A 27,433-nucleotide genomic window follows, 5' to 3' on the forward strand; every position below is an offset into this window, starting at 1 on the left:
TATATATATATATAGTTAATATATATATTTGTGTGTGTGTGTATATAAAAAACCATTACAATGTTCTTTGGCACTGATATATATGTATGATATACATATATAGTTAATGACTTGTATTTACATAGGGATATAGATATAGATATATACACCCATCATTTATATATCAGTGCCAAAGAACTATATATCTAGTTAATATATATAATATACATTAAATATATATAGTTTACATATAATATATAGTTAATGACTTGTGTTTACATAGGGATACACACACACACACACACACACACACATATCAGTGCTAAAGAACAAAGTAATGGTTCCAAAGGAGTGGTATACAGAAGAGCAAATAATATTCAGTATGCAGTTAACGCTTTTGCTGTAAACACAACACATCTGAATATACAGTATCCTTAGAGGACTCTTGATTATGTTTCTCTAAATGGCACAGTAATCATTTTCTATAGATGTTAAAAGTGAAAGATTTTGGTAAGGAACACTTTCTAATGAGAAAAAGAGCTGTAGGACTCTTTTGGTAGGGAAGAATCACTTAGAGAAAAAGTAGATAATACATGGAGCAAAACTAAGCAAAAAACCCTATGGAGACAGCAAGTGGAATAAGGGTTCACAGGGGATGAGGTGGGGGTGGATAGGGTATGGTTGTAGGGGAGGGTAAAGGGGAACTGATGTCAAGGAGTTTAAAAGGGAAGAGAATGTTTGGAAACTGATTGCGGTAGCAATTAATAAAACACAGAGTGAAGTGATTAAACTATGGAATGATATGATATCTGTATTAGCTCCCAATAAAATGCTTTTTTTGGGGGGAAAAATCTCAGACGCCCATGCTGGCAAAGTCTCCTTAGGCAGACACTTAACACCTCTTTCTTTCTGCATCTCTAAATGTCGCTGGTAAGCATTCCTTACCCCAAAGTTCAAACAAGATGACATATGTGGATGTGCTTCCTAATTAATTAATTAAAATAAATGATGGAACCAAAAAAAATTGTAGAGAGAGCTGCCCCGGCAGGACATAATCAGAATACAGAGTTTTAAAATAAAGATATACTGATAGCACCCAAATACTTTAGAGATAATGGGAATGAAAAACAAGAATGTAAATTCCAAGTGACTGCTTCCAAATGGGTATGTCAGATCTGACCTTTGGATTCGTTTGCTTACAACTACACGGTGGCCATTCATGCCCTAAAGTTCTAATGGCTCCCAAATTCAGCACAGTCTAAACTGGTAGGCAATTCTGTATCTGGAAAGGGAATCTGTATACAGGCAATTCTGTATCTACAAGCAAAAGGCTGCTCACTGAGCCATGAGTCAGAACAGAGGCTGTGGAATGAAATGACTGCATCCCACAAGACAGACAATATTGTCAACGGGACCAGAAAGTGCTAAGCCAGCTAGTGTATCCCGTGTTTATCCCTGTCTTAAGCAGTGCTCTTGACAACTGCAAAAGCAATGTGAAAATGCATTCATGAAAGTTCTCACTCCCTAGCAAACTGTTTGGTCAGAACTCAAATTGACAGCCTTCCAATTTTCTTTTTCTAAGCTCGACTTCTTTTCTTTAGATATGTTGTAGATAAGCTGTACTAACTTCCTCCTAGTCTGAAATTCATCTTTCATCTTAAAATGACTAGTATCTCAGCTCTAACACACTAAGGATTTTAAAGTCATTCAACAAAGTACATTTAACAAAATGTTATCAATTTCAGATATTAGCCCAGCCCTGGTTCAAAAAAATAAAACAAAAAAAGCGGTCTAAGCATTGTTCTTTGTGATTATAATAGGTGATTCATGACTTACAATGTACTCCAGTTACAATGACTCTCTCTTAGACCATGCTTCTGCTGTTGTTGCAGTAGTTTGTAATTTGCTTATGAAATTACATCTTTTAAGTTTATATGTAATTTCTCTAACCAGATCCCCAAACTACAAATTCAGATTTATAAAGATACTGTAGCTAATAAAGGGTAATAAAAATGAAAGAAGAGTTCTAACTGGAGCGGCCTGAGGTGACCTGCCAAAATGGTTCGCTACTCACTTGACCCAGAAAAACCCCACAAAATCCTGCAAATCAAGAGGGTCGAACCTCCGGGTCCACTTCAAGAACACCCGTGAAACTGCCCAAGCCATCAAAGGCATGCACATCCGGAAAGCCACCAAATACTTGAAAGACGTGACTGTGCAGAAGCAGTGTGCCTTTCCGACGCTACAAGGGTGGTGTTGGTCAGTGTGCCCAGGCCAAACAGTGGGGTTGGACCCAGGGTCGGTGGCCCAAAAAGAGTGCTGAATTTTTGCTTCACATGCTTGAAAATGCAGAAAGTCATGCTGAACTGAAGGGTTTAGATGTGGATTCTCTGATCATTGAGCACATCCAGGTGAACAAAGCCCCCAAGATGCGCCGCCGGACTTACAGAGCTCATGGTCGGATCAACCCATCCTTGAGCTCCCCCTGCCACGTTGAAATGATCCTGACTGAGAAGGAACAGATCGTTCCCAAACCAGAAGAGGAGGTTGCACAGAAGAAAAAGATTTCCCAGAAGAAACTGAAGAAGCAAAAACTCATGGCTCGGGAATAAATTAAGCTTAAAATAATAAAAAATAAAAGTTAAAGCAGTTAAAAAAAAAAATGAAAGAAGAAAAAAAAAAGAGGTATTCAAATGCATGTCAGAACCAATTTACAGAGTTCACAACTTGTCAAGTCAAGAACTACCTGTATACAGCAGGAATATAGATTCTGGAGTGATGATGATATATATATACACACACATGCATGTACGAATGTATATAAATCCACTATTACTGATTTTATTCTGACTCGTGACAAACCCCCATGCTACTGAGTAGAATGCCCATGGAGTTTTCTTGGCGATACTCTTCATGGAAGCGGATCAACAGGCATTTCTTCTGTGCATCTGCTGAGTGGATCTGAACTGCCAACTTTAGGTTAGCAGTCGAGAGCCAATCCCTTATGCTACTCAGGGACCTACTGGAGTGATGTTAACCCAGTCAAATCATGGTCTTGCTAGTTCCTAAATGTGTACCAAATGAATACCGGTGAATTACTTATTTGTGCCTCAGTTTCCGCAACAGAAACATTACAATAATAATCAGTAGATTCCTCACACGACTGTTGTAATGATTTGACATACATGTGTGATGGTTGTTTTTCTGTCAATGTGATTCACCTGTAAGAAGATATGGATGGAGCCCAAACCATCTATCAGAGCACAGCCGAATGACATTTCCTTGGGGGTGTGATCTACCCTATGGGGAACTGGTCATTCTCGTTTGTCCCTTTCCTTCCTGCATCTTGGGGTGAGTGGCTTGTGTGACCTGCAGACCCAGGGGGCTCTTGGTGCCCTAACATGCTCCTGCCAACCATGGATGCGACAACTCTGTACCCGTCAGCCTGTGATCGCTCGGCTTCCCACTTCACCTTCATGCAGCTGCCTGGCTCTGGAGGGGCCTCCAGCAGGCCTCTGACCCATGGCCCTGAGTTGGCCTGGGCGGGGCCTCTTCCTCGATATATTTTCTTTGAATCAGTGTCACTGGTTTGGTGTCTCTGGAACAGCCAGCCTAACACAATATATGAGGCATCTGAAGCAGGCCCTGACACAAAGTAAGGTCCCAGTAAGTAACAGTTAGTAGCTAGGTACATATACACATTTTTAAAAGCATAAGGAGGATGACTAGGAAGAAATATTGCAAATGTTTAAAGAGGTTGGTATGATGTGAAGAGTTTTTCTTTCTTTTTATATTTTCAAAGGCAGTAAGTAACATTTTAATAATAAATAAAAATGATAAAGTAGATGAAAGATTACTTTTCCTGATGAGACGACTGATAAAAGCTCACAATTAAGACATACACAGAGAAAACAAAGAACAAGCCTGATGATAGAACGTGAACACTAAAAGCGAATGACTAAGATGGGCAACCAGAAAGGCTTTATTTAAAGTAGAAAGTGAGTAGAAAGGAGGAACGGAACTAAGGATGGCAGAGCCAGGGCCCAGAAATGGCAATGGACAGGATACAGAGGATGGCAAAGAGACAAACAGGGGTGTTACAACTGGGTCAATCACACTGGAGCCAAGAGGAGGAGAGTGGTAATGAAAGAGCCCCAAGGGACTTCAAGTGGGTGGGTGGGTGGGGGGAACCCAACCCAGCTTTAACAATAAACTATCGCTGCACCATGATAACCTCACCTGTGAGAAAAATGATGTCTCCAGGAAACACTGTAAGGGCCCAAAATGCTGTCGTCCGCCACAGGGAAACCTTCTTCTTAATTTCCGATTGATCAATGACCGTCATTGTTGCCAAAGGTACTTTAGAGCCAGAATTTGGTCCTGATTTTATGTTTATTTCTTTCACATGACACAGAGATAACACCATGACCAAGCAATTATATTTTTGGTCTTTACAATCACAATCTTTTATTAACGCTGTTTTTTTAAGAAGCGCATAGTGAGGCACACTCCTCTGGTCCAGTGCTACAGGAAGAGCTCTTGCGTTAGAAAGAAGCTTAGTTTTCTTAGATACTTGGAGGACTTTAGAAGGAGCTTCAGAGTGGCCTGGTAGATCTTCAGTGGCCCGACTTCTTTTAATAGGACTTTTATGAAAAGTATTGAGCTGGGAGCACAGTATTCCTGAACTATACGACTCAATACAGATCTCATTTGGCAGCAGCTTTTCTTCAGAACGGAAAAGTTGTTGCGATCTTATAATTCCTTCAAGATCTGTATTAGGGTTTATGACATCATGGCTACTGTTTTTTTCCTGACAAACTGGGCTAAAAAGTTCAAGTGAATATGCTTCATTTTGTCCACTTTCACCTTCTGTAAAGGTATCACCAGGCCAAACCAAATTATTTTTGGTTACTATTTCCTCACGACTTGCCTTTGGTCCAATCTCTGTGTTTATGGCCCTTTTATTTAGAGAATTCTTCCCTTTATGCTTCCTCTGAGCTAAAAAAGCCACCTGGCTGGAGGTCAATATACTGAGAAATTCAGTATCAGTAGATAAGTTAAGGTCTGAATCCTTCATAACTATTTCTTTAGAACTTGGCTTATCAGCCATCTTGGAGAATTCCAGACACGGATTTTGCACTTCATGAGGTGTTCTTGACACACAGGTTGATTCTAAAGCTTCCGATCCTATGTTGATTTGTTTGGTAGAACACATTGAATCTAATATACTGTTATGATCTAATGGGAAGTTTGCTCTTTGTAAGTTTGGAGTACATATATTGGGCAGATCTTCATGTTGTTCAACTGTAATTTTCTTATTTCCAACAACAAGCCTTTGGTTCTTTTCTTCTCCAGTTAAATGCTGAATTCTGTTTCTAAACCCACATACTCGAACACTGGAGTCCACTACTTCATTCATCCCTGAGGGCAGACTCTTCTGGGAATTTATATTCTGTGTCTCAGAAACACAACATACTAAGTCAGCTTCCAAATGAACAGATCTTTCCCTAGAGTGCACTGGACAATGACTATTAAGACCTGGAGAGCCAATGCTGTCTAGGGCTGGATGACTTTCAAGGGTTTTCTGCCTGTATTCTTCATCCTTCAGATGTATAGCATGCTGACTGTACAACAGCTGCACCTTTCCCCAGGGGTGAGTAGTGGATACGGAAGGAGCCGGCTCATGCGACACTGTCATTTTCAGTGGGTGAGTTGGAGCACCCCAAAAAAGGTGGACTTGAGATCCTCCGGTCATGGTTCCTGATAAAAGTTTAAGATTTACATGAATACTTTGTCAAAATGTATATATTTATATTAGTAATGTACCAAAAGTATATAAAATACAAATAAAAATACAAACAATAGAAGATATTTATTTTGGTAAATCCATTTATCAAATTTATCAAATTCACCTATGCCCAAGTAGTCATACAGAGAAAGTAAATTATTCAAAATTATTCACAAAATATCTTCACGTAGAGACACTCTTCAAGGGACATAAAACTAAGTATAGTAACCTCCACTGAGTAAATAAGCTTTTGCTATGTTAATTTCTTATGTGATGCAAAATTGGTCGATTGAAATAACAAGTAAAGAAAGAGAAAGAACTTGTATCACAGCCACCTGTTTTTACGATTATCTCCATTTATTGAGGGCATCCTTCCTTCCTGGTAGGAGCCCTGCTGACCCAATGGGCAAGTGCTTGGTTTCAACCAAAGGGTGGGCAATCAGGACCCACCAGTGACTTCCAAGGAGGAGACGTGGTGGTCTGTTCCTATAGAGCTCCCAGCCTGGGAAGCCCATGCGGCAGTTAGGCTCTTTCCTGTAAGGCTGCTGCTTCCTGCGTCTTTCACCATTTTGTCCATAGACTGTTTCAGTATTGCAACTTGAAGGTCCAAGTTTCTCTTCAGTTTTTCTATTTTGAGGAATACCAAGTATGGTCTCTTTAACGCCTCTGGATTTAAGAGCAAATTTCAAAACAAGGCCAGGGTAGAGTAGGGAAAAGAACATCAATTGAAAATGAAAGCGTACCCTAGAAATATGACACTGGTTATATCCCACCTGAATGACCAGAGACCAGATGAGTTGCAGGATGACATCATAGATTGAAAAACCCAAAAGGTCATTAAAAAGACATGAATGAAAGAAAAGACCGAAATGGATGCCAGAAGAGACTCTGAAACTTGCTCTTGAACACAGGGCTACAGCAAATGGAAGAAACAATGAAGTAAAAGAACTGAACAGATTATTTCAAAGGGCAGAAAGAGAAGGCAACGTAAAGTAATACCATGAAATATGGAAAAGAACTAGAATTAGACAATAAGGAAGTACATGGTTGGCATTTCTCAAAATAGAAAAACTAAAGAAAAAGCTCAAGTTTCACCTTGCAATACTGAAAGATTATATGGACAAAATGTTGAAAAATACAGGAAGCATCAAAAGAAAATGGGGCTAGAACACACAGAATTACTATACCAAAAAGGGATGATTAGTGTTCAATGATTTCAGGAGGTAGCTTATGGTCAAGAATTCATGGTGTGGAAGCAAGAAGTCCAAGCTACACTGAAGGCACTAGTGAAAAACAAGGATTCAGGAATTGAAGAGAAAACAATTGAGATGTTTCAACAAATGGTTGAAATGCTGGAAGCGCTCAATCATCTATGTTAAGAAATTGGGAAGACTGGAAGGAATTTGTATTTGTGCCACTTCTAAAGAAAAGTGATTCAACCGAACGCAGGAATTATCAAACAATATGATTAACATCTCACACAAGTAAAATTCTGCTGAAGATAATTCAATAATTGGCTGCAACAGTACATAGCCAGGGTATTTTAAGTTATTGGAAACAGACATGGGACAAGGGTATCACTGCTGATATAAGATGGATTTGGGCTGAAAGTAGAGAATCCCAGGAAGATGTGTCCTTGTGTTTTCTTAACTGTGCAAATGTATTCATCTGTGTGGATCACAACAAATTATGGATAAGATGTGAAGAATGGGAATTCCAAAACATTTCATTGTGTTCATGTGGAACCTTACGTATAATAAGAGGCAGATGAGACAACTTTGCTTATTAAGCGTGCAGAGGATTTGAAGCACTTACGAATGAAGCTCAAAGGCCTAGCTTTCAGGATGGACTTTATCGCAACAAGACAGATGAAATATGAATTGATACGTGCATTTAAATTACATAGTGAAGAATATTAAATATGCAAAGTTGTCACTTTGAAGACTACTGTGCTTCTGACTCAAGTCATGTTTTTTTCAATCTCCTCATATGCTTGTGAAAGTTGGACCTTGAATAAGGACGATCACAGAAGAATTGATGAATTGCATTTTTGGTGTTGGCAAAGAATACTGAAAGTACCCTGAGCTTCCAAAAGAACAAACAAATCTTTCCTGGAAGAAGTACAACCAGAATACTCTTTAGAAGCGAGGCTACTGAGGTGCTGTCTCACCTACTTTAGGCAAGTTACCGGGAGAGACCAGTCCCTAGGAAAGGATGCCCTTGGGAAACCACAGGGTCAGAAAAAAAGAGGAGAAGCTCAGAAGATGGACTGACAAGAGTGGTTCAAACATAACAATTATGAGGATGGGGCAAGACTGTGCACTGTTTCATTCTGCTGTACACAGGTTTGCTATGAATGGGAACTGCTTTGACGGCATGTAACAACAACAGGCAGTGCTTTGCTCTCTGTACCGCTATGAGTTGGAACTGATTAGATGGTACCTTAGATGGCATCAATATGGTAAATAATATAATACATACAGCTCTGCAAGAACAGAAATATTAACTGAAAATTTGCAAGTGGTTATATAGATAGATATGTATGCTGTATAGGTGTGGGAGAACACAAGATAGCACACGTGGTTGTGAGTGTTTGTAGATATGTACATATATGTGCTGAATATATGTTCATAGACATAATAGAGTACATAGGAGGCATAATTATGGAAGTTTCCAGGACATTTCAAAACACCTTGTGGGACTGAGTTACTGAGTTTAATAGTTCAGAACCATAGTCTTGGGGGACATCTAGGGCATAAAGATAACATTCTATAGCCTCGTGAAAGTGACCATCTAAGATATAACTATTGGTCTCTGACCTGGAGCAAACAGGAGTGAAGGAAACCAAGGGAAAAAATTAATCCACAGAATTGATAACCCACAAGAGCCACAGCCTTGAAGAAGAAGGTGACTGTTATCCCAACGATGTGGTCTTGTCAATCACTGGTCTTTGGTTCCAATCTCCTGCTTCCAAGGTTGTCCAATAACGGACAAACTAAGACAAGCATATATTTGTTATTGTCCTATTTTCTTTGCTTTTTGCAGCATGTCTGAGTTCTACAGGCATAGTTTTGCAGTAGTGAATGACTGTTATAAAGAATTTTGCCGTGTTTCTTTTTCTCAAGCAGTATTTAGTCAACTAACTTTTTAATTTTTAAGTGAATATTCCATGTATTTTAGTCTAAAAAGCTTTCCTATGTATGCGTCTTCTCCTTTTCTAATTAGTAGTTTAAATTCTATACCACTGGCTAGATTAATGATACTGTTAGAAATACCAAGTGCCCCCTGCAGGTTATCTCGATTATTTCTCAAGAAGCTGAAAATGATGACTCTACAGTGGACCAGGGATATATGAATGGATTTTGAGTTCACACTTAATTGTAAGCCCCAATTTAAGAACAATTAGTTCTTATGATTTGGCCCTCCTTGATACTTGCCCTCATGAAGTGGTCACTGAAAGTATATGTGGTGAAGCAAAGTATGGTGAAGAGAGTAGATGGTGCTCAGTTACAAGAGAGAATAGCACCAGAGGTCTTAAAAGCTTATCTTAAAACAAGCAGACATCTAAGTGAGGTGTCAGCTAAATTCACACAGAAGTACATCAATCAGCCTGTGTGATCCAAGAATCGAAAATAATAAAATTCAATACCAAGAGGGAATTGTATTAGCGCTTAAATTCTGAGCACCCTGTTTGCAGAAGGCTATAGCTGACAGTGAAAGCCCAAAATCCATTTTCAGAGTCCCCGCATGGACTAAGTCTCCACTGCACACCCTTGGACCACTGACCAGATATGTGACAGTGTTATCCTCAGACAGAGTGCACTGGAAAAGAATTGCGCGGCTACAGCTAGCTCAAAATGTAACATCCTAACATTTGTTTTCCCTCTTGACCAATTTTAAACTTTTGTATGTGCGGATTATTTTCTACTTCCTTTTGGATTGAAGTTTAACTGTGTTTTATGTTGATGTGCCTGATTCTTTTTGGGGGGCGGGTGGGAAAGGGGTTGACTTTCTTTATGAAATCCAGGATAGGAAATAATGGAGACAGTAACTAGATGCATAGATCCTTAGGGTTATGTAGGGGTATGCTAAGGGAAGCTAAGAAGAAATGGGGAGCTAATAACAATGGATATAAGAATAAAGAAAATGATCAAAATTTGATTGTGGTGATAACTGTTCAACTCTTCAAAAAGTGTGTGTGTGGTGGTGGGGACCGGTGGGGAGGACTGGACCACAGCATCCTCTTAGCCTGAGGCCAGAAGAACTAGATGATGCAACTACCACTACCAACTCCTCTGACCAGGAGCACAAGAGAGAATGTGGGGGGGGGGGGGTAGTAAAATAAAAGTAAAATTTAAAAAAAGAAGAATGGATTTACTAGTCTGACAGACACTGGAGACATCTGGAAGCTACTGACCTTTCTACTGAAACTGAAGGCACTCCAGAAAAGACTTTGCAGCCAAGTCACAGAGTGTCCCTTGAAACAGTCCGGAACACTGGTGAGGAATGTGGTTCTTAGAACAAACAGCTATAGGACACCAAATGGGCAGTGTGCTGAGCAGCAAAGATGCAACGGCAAGGGAGGACACAGAACTGGAGAGATGGAAATTGGGAAATTAGGCTCGAAGTGAGGAGAGTGCTAATATACTTGGGGATGGGGTAGCAGTGACCAATGTCACAAAAACATTTGTTGATTTGGGAATTAATTTTTATTGCTGTTGAGTTTTATTTGGACTTTTTCTTGTGAATTGGGTGCAAGTTTACAGAGCAGGTCAGTTTTCCTTCAAAAATCCACATACCTTGATTTTGTGTTACTCCCTCCCTGTGCTTCCTATCTTAGTCCTCCTCTGTTCATGAGCCGTCTGAACTCTGACCTTAGACAAACCTGCCCTTTTGATCTCAAATGGTTGATTGTACCTCCCTAGTGTTTACTGTTCTCCATATAGGCCCGTCTAATATTTGGCTGACAATTAAGCCATGAGGAGGAGTTCACTTCCAGACCTGAAGAGTACCTTAGGGGTTCTCTCAGTCTCTACCCAACCAGTAAGCCAAGTCCTTTTATGATTTGCAGGGTTTTCCCCCCATACTCTGTGCAGGACCTCCTGATGTGACCCCTTCAGGACCGTTGGCAATGGAGACTGACTGATAGTCCCGTGGTCCATGAGTCCACTGCACTAATGGTTCCCACGTCTTTAGCCATCTTTAGCCTTCTTCTCATTTCCTTTCGTCAGAAAGGGAGAGACCAACAGTTGCACTTTAGATAGCGTCTCACAAAAGCTTTGGAGACTCCAGCAGAACACTGTCTTTGGGGACTATGTTATGCCAATTTACCTGGGGCAGGGGCTATGTAAACGTTCACCTAAAGCACATAAAAAAAAAAAAGACACTGATAATGAAAACTAAGAGAGGAAAAAAAGGGCGTTCAAATTTTGCAATTACAGACTTAGAGAACAGAACTCTATCATAAGTCAAGCCACTACCTGTATATCGGTAAAAACAATCGTGATTTATAACTCTTTTTCATTACTGTGGCATCTGACAGAAGTATTTTAAATAAGTATGTTTCTTGATGAGAAAACCATAAAGAAAAATACTAGTGTACTTAATAATAGATTTTCAATAAACATTTATTCGACAGACCTAGTCCTAGAACTGGAGGCCTGGTGGTGTAGGAGGTTATTCGTGGGGCGAGTCGTCGCAAGGTCAGCAGTTAGAACCGCCAGCCACTCCACAGGGAAAAGATGACGCTGTCTCCTCCCCTAAAAATTTACAACCTTAAAAACCCTCGGGGAAGTTCTATACTGTCCTATAGGGCCGCTATGAATCAGAATTGACTAGCTGGTTTGGTATATGTTTTTATTCCTACAATAGCCCTAGTGGAGTGGACAGATAAGCACTGAACTGCTAATTGCAACATCAGTGGTTCAAAGCCACCACCCTTGATATAAGAGACAGATAAGGCCTTCTGGTGCCATTAATAGTTCACAGCCTCAGAAACCCTGCATACGATCTCTATGAGTCCGGATTGACTCCACGGTAGTGTGTGTGCGTGGCTGTTCTTAGCATACACTGAAAACGTTTTTACCGTGCTATAGAGACAAAAAGAAATGGAACTGACCATTTAATAATATTACAGGGTTATTGTACTTTTTAATGTGATGATGTACTGAGGTTATATCTCAAAGAAAGAATTTTTGGGTTCTGGAGAGGCATAGTGAATGTTTCCAGAAAGAATGATTTCTTCAGAATAATGGGGGGAGGGGGGTTTAGATGAAGTAAAACTGGTCATGCACTGATAATTATTAAGGCAAGATGAGTTTGAAATAGTCTGTAATGCAAGTGTCCTTCGAATTCTTTTAAGACATATTGTTGCTCATTGCTGGAGGAAAGATAGAGACAATCTGACAACACTCAGAAGCCTATGTTGAGAGAACAGTCAGTTGGTATGCCTCTCTGAAAAACAACTGGGCCATAAACAGAAGAGCTGAGGATGCACACACTGTCCGAGGGACCTACATATAGCATTCCATTATAAGATCTGGGAGCAGTGATGGCTGCTGACAATGCACTAGTAGTTAAAATGATGACATGGTACAACGTTCAAAGCTTATAATGGTGAGTTATTAAAAGAAAAAATATCAGAGGAATTTCTGACATCAAGTTTTGATCCACTGAAATTCATTGGCCTAAGCATCACTATAATTACAACAATCACACCTCCTACCTTCATCTAATCCTCATGGGAAGAGTAATTGGCATAGGAAATAACTCAAGAGCCGGTAGCACTGGGGCTAGGTCTTAGGCTAACCATAAGATTGGCATTTCAAACTCACCAGCTGCTGGGCAGCAGAAAGATAAGGCTGTCTGCTTCTGTACAGAGTTCCAGTCTTGGAAACTCCACAGAGGGTTGCTATGAGTGGGCATTAACTAGGCGGCAGTGGGTGGAAGGCCTAACTGGCTCAGATCTAATTCATGTTATCACAAAATTCGCCACTAGGGGCACCCAAATCCTATATCAAAAACTCAAATTCAAATTATCAATCCAAACTTGTAGAGGAAGGATAAATATATTTTCCTAACATGTAGGTAGGAAGACTTGGGCCTATGTAACTCATATGCACAATAACCACAGTAACTAGATCCTTCCTCTCAGAGCTACGATTCCTTTGCAACAGCTTCTGCCCTTTGACCTCAGGCAAAAGACAAAAAGAGAACACCTTCTATGTTGCTTCTATAAGGCATCCACCCCAATCATTTCGCTGTAATAGTCTTCAGTGTGGAATTTAATGGCCATCACAGAGTCAGATCCAACGGTCAGTTTTCAAACTTTATCTTACTGACATCTGGAACTGTTATCAGTCCTTTCCTGAAACATTCTACGCTTTTCAATCTGAGAAATCACCAAATCAGAACACCTTTATGGTTAAAAAAAAGGGGGAGGCAGATATTTATTAGTTCATTTTTTAATAATTCATGTAACAAATAGTTACTCAGTCTTAGGTGCCAGGCATTACGCAGGTGCTGGAAACTCAACAATAACAAGGAGCTTTAAGGAGCATATTAGACTGGTAGCATAGTGGATTACAAGCTGAAGGTCAGCAGTTCAAAACTACCAGCTGCTCCACAGGAGAAAGGTAAGGCTTTTTACTCTCTCAGTCTCACAGATCCGCAGGGGCAGTTCTATTCTGGTATTTATTCGTATTACCCAATACACATCATAACTAACTACCACATACCCAATTATGCTTTACAAATCCACGCTGAGTACACGACTCTCAAATTTAATATTTGTATTTCTAGCTTCACTATCTTTGACAGAACCACAGTATATTAAAAAATAAATATGAGTCGCTATTCGTTAGAATTGATTCAATAGCAGCGAGTTTTGTTGTTGCTGCAGTTTTGGTTAAGGAGCATATAATCCAATTTCAGAGACAACTGACAAATAATTACAAAATAGATCATGAGCTACTACTTACTACAAGATTAAAAATTGAGGTGTCCCTAAAAAGAGAAGCCGGGAACAAATCAACCAATGGGGGGGCGGGTCTGCCCATTATCTGCATTTTATATAGGCTCCTTGGGATGTTATCAATAAAAAATTTAAGTTGAATTTTAATAATGTTTAGGAATAAAAGTACAGTACAGCCCCCTAGTCATCATTAACCACACTCCAACACAGGTCCCAGGAAAGCACCCTAGCTGCCTTACAAAGGTCAAGCTTGCTATGAAGAGTCTCAAAAAGGTTACAAAAAGAGTGTAAGACATCATCCCCTAAATGTCCTGCGATATGACTTGCATTTTTACCACTATTAAGACAAAACAAAGTCCAAATGTCACATAAATACAGTACTTCTTTCTTTCCGGTCGTGAGGTTCTTTCCTTGGTTTCTAGAACACCTCTCTTTCCTAGCTAGTTCACTTACCTCTCTGATTTTCCTTTCTCTATTTCTTCTTCCTTTGGCCACCTCTTCTTTACACCCAGATTCTCTCTACCACGTTTTACCCAATATCCATCATGTAACTACCACACATCCAATTATGCGTTATGAATCTACACTGAACTCCCTCAATGCAAGAACACTTTGTTCTAATAACCCGGCCTCCCGTGATGCTCACCTTCCAGACACGATTGCTGATGACGAAACAGGTGCATAAACAAATGTGGTGAGCTGAGGTTGCCCGGCTACCAAAAGGTATCGCATATGGGGTCTTACAGGCTTGAAGGTAAACAAGCGGCCATCTAGCTGAGAAGCAACAAAGCCCACATGGAAGAAGCACACCAGCCTGTGCGATCATGAGATGTCAATGGGATCAGGTATCAGACATCAAAGACCCAGAACAAAAAATCATATCAATGTGAATGAGGGGGAGCACAGAGAGGAGACCCAAAGCCCATCTACAGACAATTGGACATCCCTTTACAAAAGGGTCACAAGTAAGAGATGAGCTAGTCAGGGTGCAGTATGGCAACAATGAGACATACAACTTTCCTCTAGTTCTTTAATGATTCCTCCCCACTATTATCATGAACCCAATTCTACCTTACACATCTGGCTGGGCCAGAGGATATATATGGGAACAGATAAGAGCTGGAAACATAGGGAATCCAGGACAGATAAACCCCTTAGGACCGATAATGAGAGTAGCCATACCAGGAGGGGAAGGAAGAGGGGAAGGTGGGGTGAGAAAGGGGGAACTGATCACAATGATCTACATATAACCCCCTCCCAGGGGGACAGACAACAGAAAGTGGGTGAAGGGAGACAGCGGTCGGTATAAGACATGAAAAAAAAATGTATAAATTATCAAGGGTTCATGAGTGAGGGAGGGTGAGGGAGGAGGGAAATGAGTTGATACCAAGGGCTCAAGTAGAAAGATGTTTTGAAAATGATGATGGCAACATATGTACAAATGTGCTGACACATGGATGTAGGTATGGATTATGATAAGAGCTGTACGAGCCCCCAATAAAATGGTTTATATAAATAGATAAATCTACACTGAATGCACTTCTCCCAAATTTCAGATTTATATTTCTAGCACCACTATATTTGACAGAACCATAGTATATTTTAAAAGAAATAGAAATTTAGGCCTTTTTCTTGCAAAAAGAATCTGATTAAATAACTTTACATCCAGCCTAGATTCCTTGGGTGGTCTATAGTTATGAAGCCAGAAACTTCTGATCCTTATTCTAGTCGGAGAAAGAGGTCAGAGCAGATAGCAGTGACATGAAACACAGCCTTGGTAGTTCAGAAAAGATCTCCCAGAAGAGGAGAACAGATGAGTCAAAGGGTTCCTTGCGTGTTATAACGTATCATAGTTACTTTAGTGTGTCTTCATTCAGTTGTCAAGTAAAAGATGAGGGGGTTTCAAACAGTGTGTATAAAAATGCCATCATCTTTTCATTTCGCTTTTCCACAAACTTGTTGAAGTCCCTTTCATACCTCTGTGGCGATGGCTATGCAATTTCTCCCCCTCCAAAGAGAAGCTGAACAAAAAGTAGTACCTGGTTATTTCAAGAAAGACCTGCTTTCAAAATGCCTTTATTTATACATAAGGCTGCTGCTTCCAATGTGTAGGAGTTGTAAGGGTGATACTATATACGAAATATATAAGTGCCAAATTCAATATTGCATTAGTTTTGGGGTCTTCAAGAAAACCAAGAACTATTTCAGGAAAGAAAGTACTGCTTTTAAATTTATTAAAATAAAGTTTTGAACACAGCAAAGTGAAGAGTTAATTTATGGATAACCAGTCATTTCAATGATTGTAGAAGATTTTTAGGTGTATGCAAAGAGTTAAAAGCTCATTACGGTATCAGATGAACCTGGCAAGTACATACCCATTTCCCCAGTTAATAATTACACAGTTTCTCAATCTGCAGAAGGCCATTTCACCCAGAAAGACCAATTCAACATCACCCTTTATCTTTAGAGTGGTCAGAGTCTGATGAATGGGTCAAAGATTTATAAAACAGGATGAGCTAAATCAGCAGGCTTTGTCTTTATGGAACACTGGAACTAAAAACGCTTAGTACAAAATAGATGTGGTTAAAAGGAAGTACTTTCTATCTTATCAACCACAAAAAGTCACTGTTATAATACCTTTCCACATCTATCTGTGCAAAAGGCACTAAGCCACCATAGAGATGGTATCAAATGACAAAATGCATCGGAGGCAGCATGATACTGAGATTTATAACACAGGTTCTGGAATAAGAGATGTGCTTCAAATATCTACTCAACTCACTGACTTAAAAAAAAGGTAAAGGATGCACAACTGGATAAGAACATGGGGTTCATTATGCTATTCTTTCTATTTTAAAAAAACACCCATAATACAAAAATGGATTTATCAAATGAGAATAACATCAATTCCTAATTCCTAATTAGTAATGCTGAGAACAGCACATTGTAGCCACTCAGTGTAACCACTAATCTGAAACTTGGGAAGCTCTGTATGTACAAACTGGGTAGCAAACAAAAACTAATCTATTGTGTTTCTTTTACATTGTTTGTATGTGTCCTTTTTACTAGTTATAACCATAAAAATTTAAATAGCTTTATATTCTGATTTAATACCCATATGGCTATGGTTTTATAGAAATTTGTAATCTTCCTAACTGTTTTTAAATGCTCACTTAATATTTACTGATTAATTTGAAAAAGAACTGGACAATACATAATGCCACGAATAGTGGCTAAGTGTATCAGTCCCACTACAACACTGCTGGCATCAAGTACGTTAAAATGCCATTTTGCCAGTGAGGGAGCTTCACTGGAACTTCACTGTGCCTCTATTCGCACTTCCTTAGTTATTTCAAATTTGAATAGAAATTTTAAACTACATGTATTAACATCCTTAGTATTTGAGGAATATGGAAGCACATGGAGGAATACAGAAATGGGCAAGGGAAACTGCAAAAATATATATATCACAGAAGAAGAGAAATGACAGGGTTAAGAATGAAAACATGCACCCTCATTAATAAAAGAGAAGAAAAAAATATTAAAAACCGAGCAAATATTTTCTACCTACCAAACTAATAAAGATTCATTTAAAAGGTGCAAGTATGCAGGGAAATCATTTATACTTGTGAGAGTTTAAGCCAGTAAAACCTCTCTGAAGGGGAATCTGTAAGTGTATGTATGCCAAAGTCTTAAATTTTGTGAGTCTTTGGCCCCACGATTAGACTCTAGGAATCTAGCCTAAGCTAAAAAACATTACATAGGATTCAACGACAAGATGTTCGTAGCAGGACTGTTTACAATGATTGCATAATGGGGAAAATGTTTGTCAACAACAATCTGATTGTGGTACACACATACAGATGCAAACTATACCCTTAAGATCATGACTGTACAATGTATACAACTTTTTTCTCAATACACTGCTGCTAAAACATGGAGACTATAGAGAATTATATATGGCAAGATCTCATTTTTTTAAAGTATTCAGTTTATGAGTACTTAACTTTTTCTATGTAATATAAATTAATAATATATACTTATTCTTCACAGTGAATTATAAAAGTGTCAAGTTCCTTTACTCTTTAACTTCATTTAATCAGTTCACTCTATTATTTATCTTAATCCCTGTGTGTTACTTTAATAACACTTAGGTACTAATAAGCCATGTACTATGTACATCCCTGCTGAACTCTATACTCTTAAGAACTACTACAAGATGCTAGTACCTGAGTTTGGACAAGAATTTAAAGAGACAAGGCTTCCCAGTGAGCTAGAGACTGGGGGAACCCCTAAGACTATGGCCCGCAGTCACCCTTCAGGTCTGAAAATGAACTTATCCCTCACCACAATCCCACCCCAGGCCCGCCTCAATTACATTTCAGCCAACAACAGACAGGTGTATAGGGGAGGCGCATACCCGTAGGATAATCTATCAGTGGAGATCAAAGGGCAGCCCTTACCCAAGAACAAAGTTTAGAAAGGTTAGGGAATACGAATGGAAACAAGCAGCACAGGGAAGAAGTGGGATCAGTGAGGTACATGGAAGGAATGACAATGAAGGAGATGACACAAAATGTGTACACATGGTTGGCTGTAAAACTGAGGGGCTTCACTCAATTCACAGCACAAAGTTAAAGAAAACAAAAGCAAAAAAGACTGACAGCCTTGAAACCCGATGGGGAGGGTCTTCTCTGTCCGATTGCGACACTAGTAATCAAATCAGCTCGCTTAAATGACAGAACATTTCTGAACTTTATTTAGGTGATGATGAAAGGGCACATTATTTATTCCTAAAAAACAAACACAGTTAAAGTTCAAATCTATCAATTATTCTTTATAAGCAGCTTCTTAAAAAAAAATCTTGCGAGCAGGCTTGCTGTTACTATTCTTTTCATCTCCTTGTAGGAGCTTTAATTTCACTTGAAATTGTCTTTGATATTCAGGTGAGATATTCATAGCCATGCTCTCAACATCACTAGTCTGTGGTACACTAGCGCTGTAGACGAGTTATTGGGCTGCTAAACTGCAAGATCATTGGCTCAAACCCCTCAGCCCTCACTCCTAGAGAATGACAAGACTGCTAAGGCAAAGAGTTACTGCCTCCGGGACCCTATGGAGCAGATCTCCTCTGTCTTATAGGGTTGCTATGAGTCAAAATCAAATGGTGTTATCACCCATTCCAAGATATTCACCATCTCCTAATAAATGCAACCACTTAAACAGAGAGCCTTAATCTAGCTGCCTTTCTGCCTCCTGATTGGCCCAGAACAGACCTGGGTTAAGCATGCTAAGCATTCAGTCAGTTTGCCCTTTCATTCATAAAAATGTGTAAGTTCACAGTTAAATGACAAATTAGCCTTAAGAATCAAATAAATACACGAATAAACATTTATTCTGAGGAATATGCCCCCAACACATTTTTTTCAGAAACATTATTATTAACAATCAGGAAAAATTTAAAAAGCAAAAGGAAACCTCAGTTAAATCTTCCGGTTGAACTTTTAAAATAACCATGAAATCTGATATGATTGGAATTTTGCCTAAAAATTTTAATAGACATTTAGAAATCTAAATTTAGAGAATTAAATGAGGAATAGGAAAGAGAACTACCCTGTTTGGTAGCTGAGGATTTTTTTTAAAAGGGGGCTGGCCATCCCCTCAGAAAATGAGATAAAACCCCTTCTAATCTAGCACTCAAATTGCCTTAAGAGTCAACATGGCCAAGGCTAAGTCAAAGATAGGAAAAATCTTCAACTATCACACTTCACTTTCCCATCCCTTGGGGAACTGAGGACCAGTAATCATGATCTCAACAAAAGAATGTGGTCCCTGCCAGGCCCTGTTTTGCTCTCATCAGTACAACTCACAAAAAGAAACCCCAAAGGAAAAAAACTGTCATTTGAGCCCTGACGTTTCTTTTGTAAACAGTCTTACCTGTCTCAACTCCATCCATTCTTCCAGTTCCACAAGCCAAAGCCTGGTGTTATCACTGACTTCTTTTTCTCCCATTGCTAATTTTCCACCCAATCTTCATTGAGAATTTTACCACTCCCTGCCATGGAATCCATTCCCACTCACTTTCATATAAAGGAGTTTCCGTTTTTAGAGAACTCCTATGGATTCAATAGTGGAATGAACAGTAAATGGCTTATATGAGGATCTCCATATCTCCTTCCACTTGTTCCCCTACCATGTCCTCTAAGACAGAGGATCTGGCCAAAAGTTAAATATTCAAATTTTAGAATCTATTGCTTATCACTATCTCAGAAACTCATAGGGGCAGTTCTACCCTGTCCTACAGGGTCGCTCTGAATTGGAGTTGCCTCAATGGCAGTGAGTTTGAGTTTTTTTTCAGTTTGATTGCTTGTCCAAGTTAAAATCAGAGGCAAATATATAAGTAACAAATGGCAGACTCTTGAACACATTTGAACACTCCTTGGAGCAATGCCTTCTCTTGGCTTTCAGGATGTCACTGTAGGGAATTTCCTACTGTCCCACTTGTTTCTTAACTGTCTCACATAAACACCTTTCTCCTCCTCAAGCAGGGCTTCCAAGTGATCTGTTCCAGTCTGAGCCCCTCCTGGGAACTTGCCTTTCCACATACACTGAAAAATCATCTACATTTCACCAACACCTCCATTCCCCACTCACCTGGGGTTCCATAAGAATCACCTGGGTCTTGTTAAAATGGAGATGGATTCAGTATAACTGGCTATGGTGGGAATGCAAATTCTCAGCAGGGGGTTGAACCAGAATGAACCGGTTCAAAGCCTTGTCTCAGAGCTCAATGCTATCAAGGCTTGTCTTATTTCATCTACAAAACTCCCAGAGTGAACTGCCCCAGGTCCATAACTTTAAATACTGTTAAGTAATAACTCCCAAATATATCTACGTAGATCCACCATCACTCCTAAATTTTAGGTTAATTTATATAAAAGCCTACCTCACAATTGTACTTGAATACCTAATAGGTATTAGATTAATACAAAGTAGAATAGGAGATTCTATCCTCATCATGAAATCTTTCTCAGTCAATAACACAAACCACTAATTCTCAAGCTTTCTCTACCTTTCTCTACCTTCATTGGTCCTGCTCTTGGCTCCACCAAAAAATTCCAAATACATAGACCCTCCCTATTATTATCATAATCTCTCTCATACTCTCCTAACTGCTCTTCAACTATAGGCCATTCTCCATCCCCTTGATCCCGACATTTGTTCTCCACTGGACAGAAGTATCTCTTAATCAGACCCTGCCACTCCCTTGGCTCCAATGCCTCAATGGCGTTCCAACATCCCAAAGAATAAAATCTAGACTTCCCTTCTAGATTCGCAGATATGTCTCTGACCTATACGTCTCCTTGCTCTTGAATGCCTCAAATGCCTTAGTGCCCTTGTATCTGCTGTTCATTTGGTCATGAACATTCTCTCCCTGGGAACTTGAGGTACACGTAAACATTCACCAGTCTGCACAAATGTTAAGAGTTCTATTTAACTAAGTATCGACAATTGCATACAGCCACGTAATCATCACCCCAAACAAGTTATCAAAGAGTTCCTTGACTGTCACGAAATTCCCTGTCTCTTCCTGGACAGTCCTCCTCCTCTAGTTTTCCTTTCCGTCACTGTGGCACAGCTGCATTAACTGCTGGGCTGGGAACACGAATATCAGTGGTACAAGCCTACCAGGTGCTTTGCATGAGAGATGGGTTTGTCTGCTTCCACAAAGATCTCCAAATCACTATGGGAAACAATATGGTATTTCCTTTAAACGATTGAAAGAGAAATGTCATTTGATCCATCAACCCCATTAATAGATATATAGCTTTAAAAAAGAGTTGGGATATGGATTGATATATGTACAAGAGGAGTCCAAAAAGTCTGTGGGAAAATGGAATTAAAAGATAAGGGAATTTTCCCACATACTTTTTAAAGCCCTCTCATATGTACACCCTGGTTCCCTGCAATCTTATTCACAATAGCAATGAGATGGAAACAACATAAGTGCCAGACAACAGATGAGTGGATAAACAAACGATGGTACACACACACACACAATGGAGTACTACACAATTCCAAAGCCACACTATAACTCAGATCAACTTAGAGGACATTAGGCTGAGTGAAATACTTCAATCTCAAAAGGAGAAACATTGTATGAGTCTATTATTTTAAAAATCAAGGAAGTGTTTAGACACAGAAAAAAGATCTTTGATAGTTACCAAGGACAGAAGGGAGGGGAAATCACTAACTAGATAACGACTATATATTAATTTGGGTAATGGGAAATGCAATATACAATGGTGTGTGCATGTGTGTGTGATAAGCACATTATTACTAAAGAAAAGTCACATTATTACTAAAAGAAGACACAGAGGGCTGCACACAAATTACAAACAAAGGTATATACAAAGGGCGTAAAATAATTACATTATCAATAATATCAAGCATTAATCTATAAATGCATACATAGGTAGATAGGTAAAATGAATACGTATGAGTTGGCAAAAGGGATAAAACTGACACTATATATATTATTTGTATTTACTTTATACCCACTTTTATAACAGAGCAAACGGACAAAGGTATATAAATATCTTAGCTATAACCAAATTCATTAAGGAAATGAGTCATTGGGCCTGAAAGTATGGGTCTTTGGTTGCTAGACACATCAAGGTCAATTGAGATAGCATAGTTCAAAGACAATGTTCTACCTGCTACTTTGGTGAGTATCAATTGGGGTCTTAAAGCTTTCCAGTGGCCATCTAAGGTATAACTAATAGTCTCTCCCCATCTGAGCCAAAGAAGAGTGAAGAAACACAGACCACAGAACCAATTAAGCCCAATGAACTACTGGTCACAGAAACTTCAGCCTTTACCATGCTGAGACCTAAAGTTCTTGATGATGCTCAGTTGTACTACTGACTGCTCTGAAAGGGATCACAGTAGAGGGTCCTGGATAAAACAGGAGGAAAATGTAGACCAAAACTCAAAATCATAAACAAGGCCAGGCTTACTGTTCTCATAGAGAATGGTAGAGCCCCCAGATTATATAGCCCTTGGTCACTTGTCAGGGGTAGAACAGAACTCACTTCCATGGCTCAACTTTCAGCCAACCAGTGACAGGTCCATAGAGCAAACATTAATACCATGGAGGTAAACACTCAGAACAATCAGTCATATGAAATCAAAAGGGCATCATTTGCCCAGAGATCAAGTTCAGAAGACAGTAATGGATCGGAAAGAAGGTTAATTGGAAGCAGTAAACAAAAAAGTGGGAATAGTGCTGCTACATTGTGAAGCACAAATCAAAGTGTGTATGAATTGCTGAATGGAAAATCAAATTGCTATGTAGAGTTTCATTCAAATCATTGTAGCGACTGTCACATTCACTTGACACAGTGAAGTCAAATGATGCACTGCATAGGGCAAATCTGGTACAAAAACCTCTTTAAAGCGTCAAAAAGCAAAGGGATTAAGGTGTGCCTGATTGAAACCATGCTACGTGTTTTCCATCATCTCACATGCATGCAAAAGCTGGACAGTGAATAAGGAACACTAGAGGAGAATCAATGCATTTGAATTATGATGTTTGCAAATATTTAATATGCCATGAACTACCAGAACAGTGAACGAATCTATCTTAGAAAAAAGATAGCCAGAATATTCCTTGGAAACTGGTGACACCCACTTTAGACTTATTATAAACAAGTAGTCTTGGAGAAGGAGGTCACGCGTGGTAACGTAGAGGGTCCATGAAAAGAGGAAAGAGCCTCAATGCAATGGAATGACACAGTGGCTGCAACAATGGGTTCAAACACAGCAACGATGGCCCAGGACAGGTAGTGTTTCATTCTGTTGTACACAGAATTATAAATCAGAGCAATGAGACTCATGACACCTAACAACAGCACAGTAACGATCATTTATATCTAGTTTATTTCACTTAACAATGGTTTTAAGAGTCAGCTATACATATGCTGGACATTTTGAGTAGTTTGGTACTTTTTACTATTTCATTAATGGTGTATTGTGTGAATATACCATAATTTGTCTGTGAACATTCTTGAACTTACAGTTTTGTGGAGGACATGTTTTCATTTGTCTTTCTTAAATACTTAGGAGTAGAAATGCTGAATCACAGGACAGATACATACTTTCCTTCATTTAGAAACTGCCAGATGATTCTCCACCGTACTAGTACATTTTACATACCCACTATCAATGTATAGAAAATCTGGGTGGTACACATATTCGATGTGCATGACTGCTAACCAAAAAGGTGGTGGTTTAAGTCTACCCAGACATGCCTCAGAAGAATGGCCCAGTGATCTGCTTCTGAATAATCAGTCATTGAAAACCCTATGGGGCACAGTTTGGGTCACTTACAGTTGGAATCAATTCAATGGCAACTGCTTTTAATAGCAATGTATGAGTTCCAGTTGCCTCACACCTTTTTCCAATCCAGAGCCTTTCCCTTATTAGCCATTCTGTAGAGTATGAAATGGCATCTCATCTTGAGGCTAATTTGCACCTGTGTCAGAGTTCACTGGCCATTAGTTAGTCTTTTGGGAAGTCTGTTCATGTCTTTTCTTCATTTTGTTAATGTGTTCTTCCTTTCTCTTTATTTGTTACATTTATTTTAGCTCTTTACAGACACCAGAGAGAAGTCTTTGGCAGACAAATCAGCTAGAAATATTTGCTCCCTAATTTTTGCTTACCTATTTATTTTCTTCCATAGGGTCACGATGAGTCAGTATCAACTCAATGGCAATGGGTTTGCATTCTTTGGATTCATTTCCTGAATGTCTTTTTTAAAGCAGTAATCTTAATATAGAGAGTTCTAATTTACCAATATTATTTTTCTTTTTCGTTTTTGATCTTCTCAAGGGCTTAAGGACATTCCTTTTTTCCTAGAAGCTTCAACAGTTTTAAAAGATATGTCATCCACACACTCTTGGATTCTCTTCCCAAAGAGGTGATAAAACCCCTACAAGGTGAGGCTTAGTTTTCCTTTGAATGTGGGCTGGAACAATAAATATGGTGAACGTGACCATGTGAACCTCCCGAGACTTTGTTATAAAAGACATTGTAGCTTCCTCCTTGCTTTTATTCTTTCGCCATGCATGCTGGGATAGGTAAGCTAGCCGCTATATTACAGAGCAGGCAGTCCTACAAGCAGGCTCACATGATGAAGAGCTGGGGAGAGCCAAAGAGTTGCTGAGGACATTTAGCCAACAGCATGGGAGTAAAACACCTTAGAAGGGGTTTCTTGAACTGCAAACCTTCAGATGGCACCAGGCCAACATCTTGATGACCAGCTCATGAGAGACTATCACTTAGAACTAACTAAGCCATTCCTGAGTTCACATAGAAATATTAAAGCAACAGATATTTGCTTCTTTATAGAATTTTGAATTGAGGAATTTGTTGCAAAAAAGAAAACCCAGGAGTTTTAGCTTTTGCTTCTGTTTATTATATATCTACTGAAAATCAGTTTCTGTGTACAACGTTAGGATGGTAGTTCATGGTTTTCCACATAAGTCTATTTCTGAGCTACCTATATTTCAATGACTATGACCATTAATATATAAGGGTGTCTGTTTGTCTTTATGCCAATACCACATTGCCTGAATTGCTATGGCATAATGGTATATCTGATATCAGGAAACATAGTCCTCCCACTTTGTCCTTTATCAGACTTTTTTGGTTATTCTAAGACCTATTCATTTTAATGTGAAGGATTTCAAAAAGTTCATGTAAAAATAGAATTGAAAAATAATGAAAAAATTCCAGGAACTCTTTGAATTCCCCTTGGATAAGATTTAGAATCAGTGAGTCTATTTCTTCAAACAAAATCTACTAGGATTTTAATTAAAATTTCATTGAATCTCTAGATTAATTTAGCGATACTGAATTTTCCAATACTAGCAGTGTTTTATACTTTTAAGTGTTGAAGATTTATCTTTGGTTAAATAGGGATTTAGTATTTTTTATGACATTGGAAATTTTTACTTTATTTTTCAGATTGTTCATTACTAGTACAAAACTGACTCGGTGATGGTGAGTTTGTTTATTTAAATACAAATGATTTTTTACATACGTTCCTAGATGCAATTGTTAGCATTTGTGTGTGGATTCCACAGGGTTTCTAGGTACACAAACATATCATATGACATACCCTCTTTCTCAGATTTTATGCCTTTTTCTTCTTTTTCGTGATTATACTGTCTTGAGGCAGAAGTCAACATTGAAAAACTGAAGTAAGTCTTGTCTAGTTTACTGGGGGAGGAAAGTGGGGGTATAATATTTCACGATTAAATATAATCCTTGCTGTGGATTTTTAGGGATAACAGCCATCAGATTCCATTCCTATTCTGAGGAGGGATTTTATCCTGAAGAGGTTTTTAGTTTTGCAAAATGTTTTCTGCAACTATTAATATGAACACATGGCTTTTCTTTTATAGTGCTGAGATACCGTCAATTAATAAGGCTATTCTAACCATAATTGTTATTGTAATGTTTTGTAACTTTACCTTCTATGCTAGTGGCTATAATCCCATGTTCTCTGCTATGCTAATGGACAGGACAAAGGCAGGATATGTATTCAAAAGACAGTTTGAGAAGACAAGAGTAAAATATAGAAATGAAATCTGCAAAGAGCTAGGGTTAGAAAATAAAAAATGAACATGCTCAGCATATCTTAAACTGGAAGAACCCAAGAAAAGTTCAAGAACTGAGCTTCGATACTGAAAGAATCTATGGGCAAAATATTGAATGATGTTGTATATATATATAAATACGCGAGTATATAATGACAGGGATATAGGTTTGTGTACATATATTTATATGTTAAGTATTACAGTAGCAGACGGACATTAGGCCTCTACTCAAGTCTTCCCTCAATGCAATGACCTGGCATTCTGTGATACTTTGTTCTAATGACCTGGCATTCTGTGATACTCCCCTTGAGGACACAATCGCTACAGGCAAAAGTGGGTGCATAAGCAAATATGGTGAAGAAAGCTGATGGTGCCCGGCTAGTACAAAATATAGTGTCTTGGGTCTTAAAGGCTTGATGTTAAACAAGCAGCCAACTAGCAGAAAAGCAACAAGCCCCACATAAAAGAAGCACACCAGCCTGTGTGATCACGAAGTGTCAATGGGGTCAGGTATCAAGCATCAGAAGACCCAAAACAAACAATCAAATGTATATGAACATGGGGAGTCAGAGTGGAGACCCAAAGCCCATATGTAGACAATTGGACATCCCCTGACAGAAGGGTCACAAGGAAGGGATGAGTTAGTCAGGGTGCAGTATAGCATAGATGAAACACACAACATTACTGTAGTTCTTTAATGCTTCCCACTCCCCTCCACCCCCGCCCACTATCATGACCCCAGTTCTACCTTACAAATCCAGCTAAACTGGATCAAGTATACAGGTACACATAAGAGCTCTAGACACATGGAATCAGGACAGATAAATCCCTCAAGAACAGTAATGGGAGTAGTGATACCATGAGGGTAGCGGGAAGGTGGAGGGGTAAGAGGGAGAAAGGGGGAACTGATCACAATAATTGACATATACACCCTCCCCCCAGGGGGATGAAAAACAAAAACATGGGTAAAGGGAGACAGTGGACAGTGTAAGATATGAAAATAATAATAATTTATAATGTATCAAGGGT

At 39.0% G+C, this 27,433-nt stretch overlaps 1 protein-coding gene and 1 pseudogene across 8 annotated transcripts in view; one reads left to right on the forward strand and one right to left on the reverse strand.

Moving 5' to 3' along the window:
- SHLD2 (shieldin complex subunit 2) overlaps nt 1–27,433 on the reverse strand; it is an 88,146-nt gene that overhangs the window by 33,706 nt on the left and 27,007 nt on the right. For all 8 annotated transcript variants that reach the window (XM_045293472.1, XM_045293471.1, XM_045293470.1 and 5 more), the window contains exon 3: nt 4,219–5,739. In XM_045293472.1, coding sequence (XP_045149407.1) covers nt 4,219–5,734 — 1,516 coding nt within the window. In that variant the 5' untranslated portion in view covers nt 5,735–5,739. The remainder of the gene's footprint in view (nt 1–4,218; nt 5,740–27,433) is intronic.
- Nucleotides 2,038–2,591, forward strand: LOC105979199 (annotated as a pseudogene).

The sequence above is a fragment of the Echinops telfairi genome, unplaced genomic scaffold, assembly GCF_000313985.2.
Source record: "Echinops telfairi isolate 266 unplaced genomic scaffold, ASM31398v2 ScPeMD7_2010;HRSCAF=2546, whole genome shotgun sequence".
Classification (NCBI taxonomy): domain Eukaryota; kingdom Metazoa; phylum Chordata; class Mammalia; order Afrosoricida; family Tenrecidae; genus Echinops; species Echinops telfairi.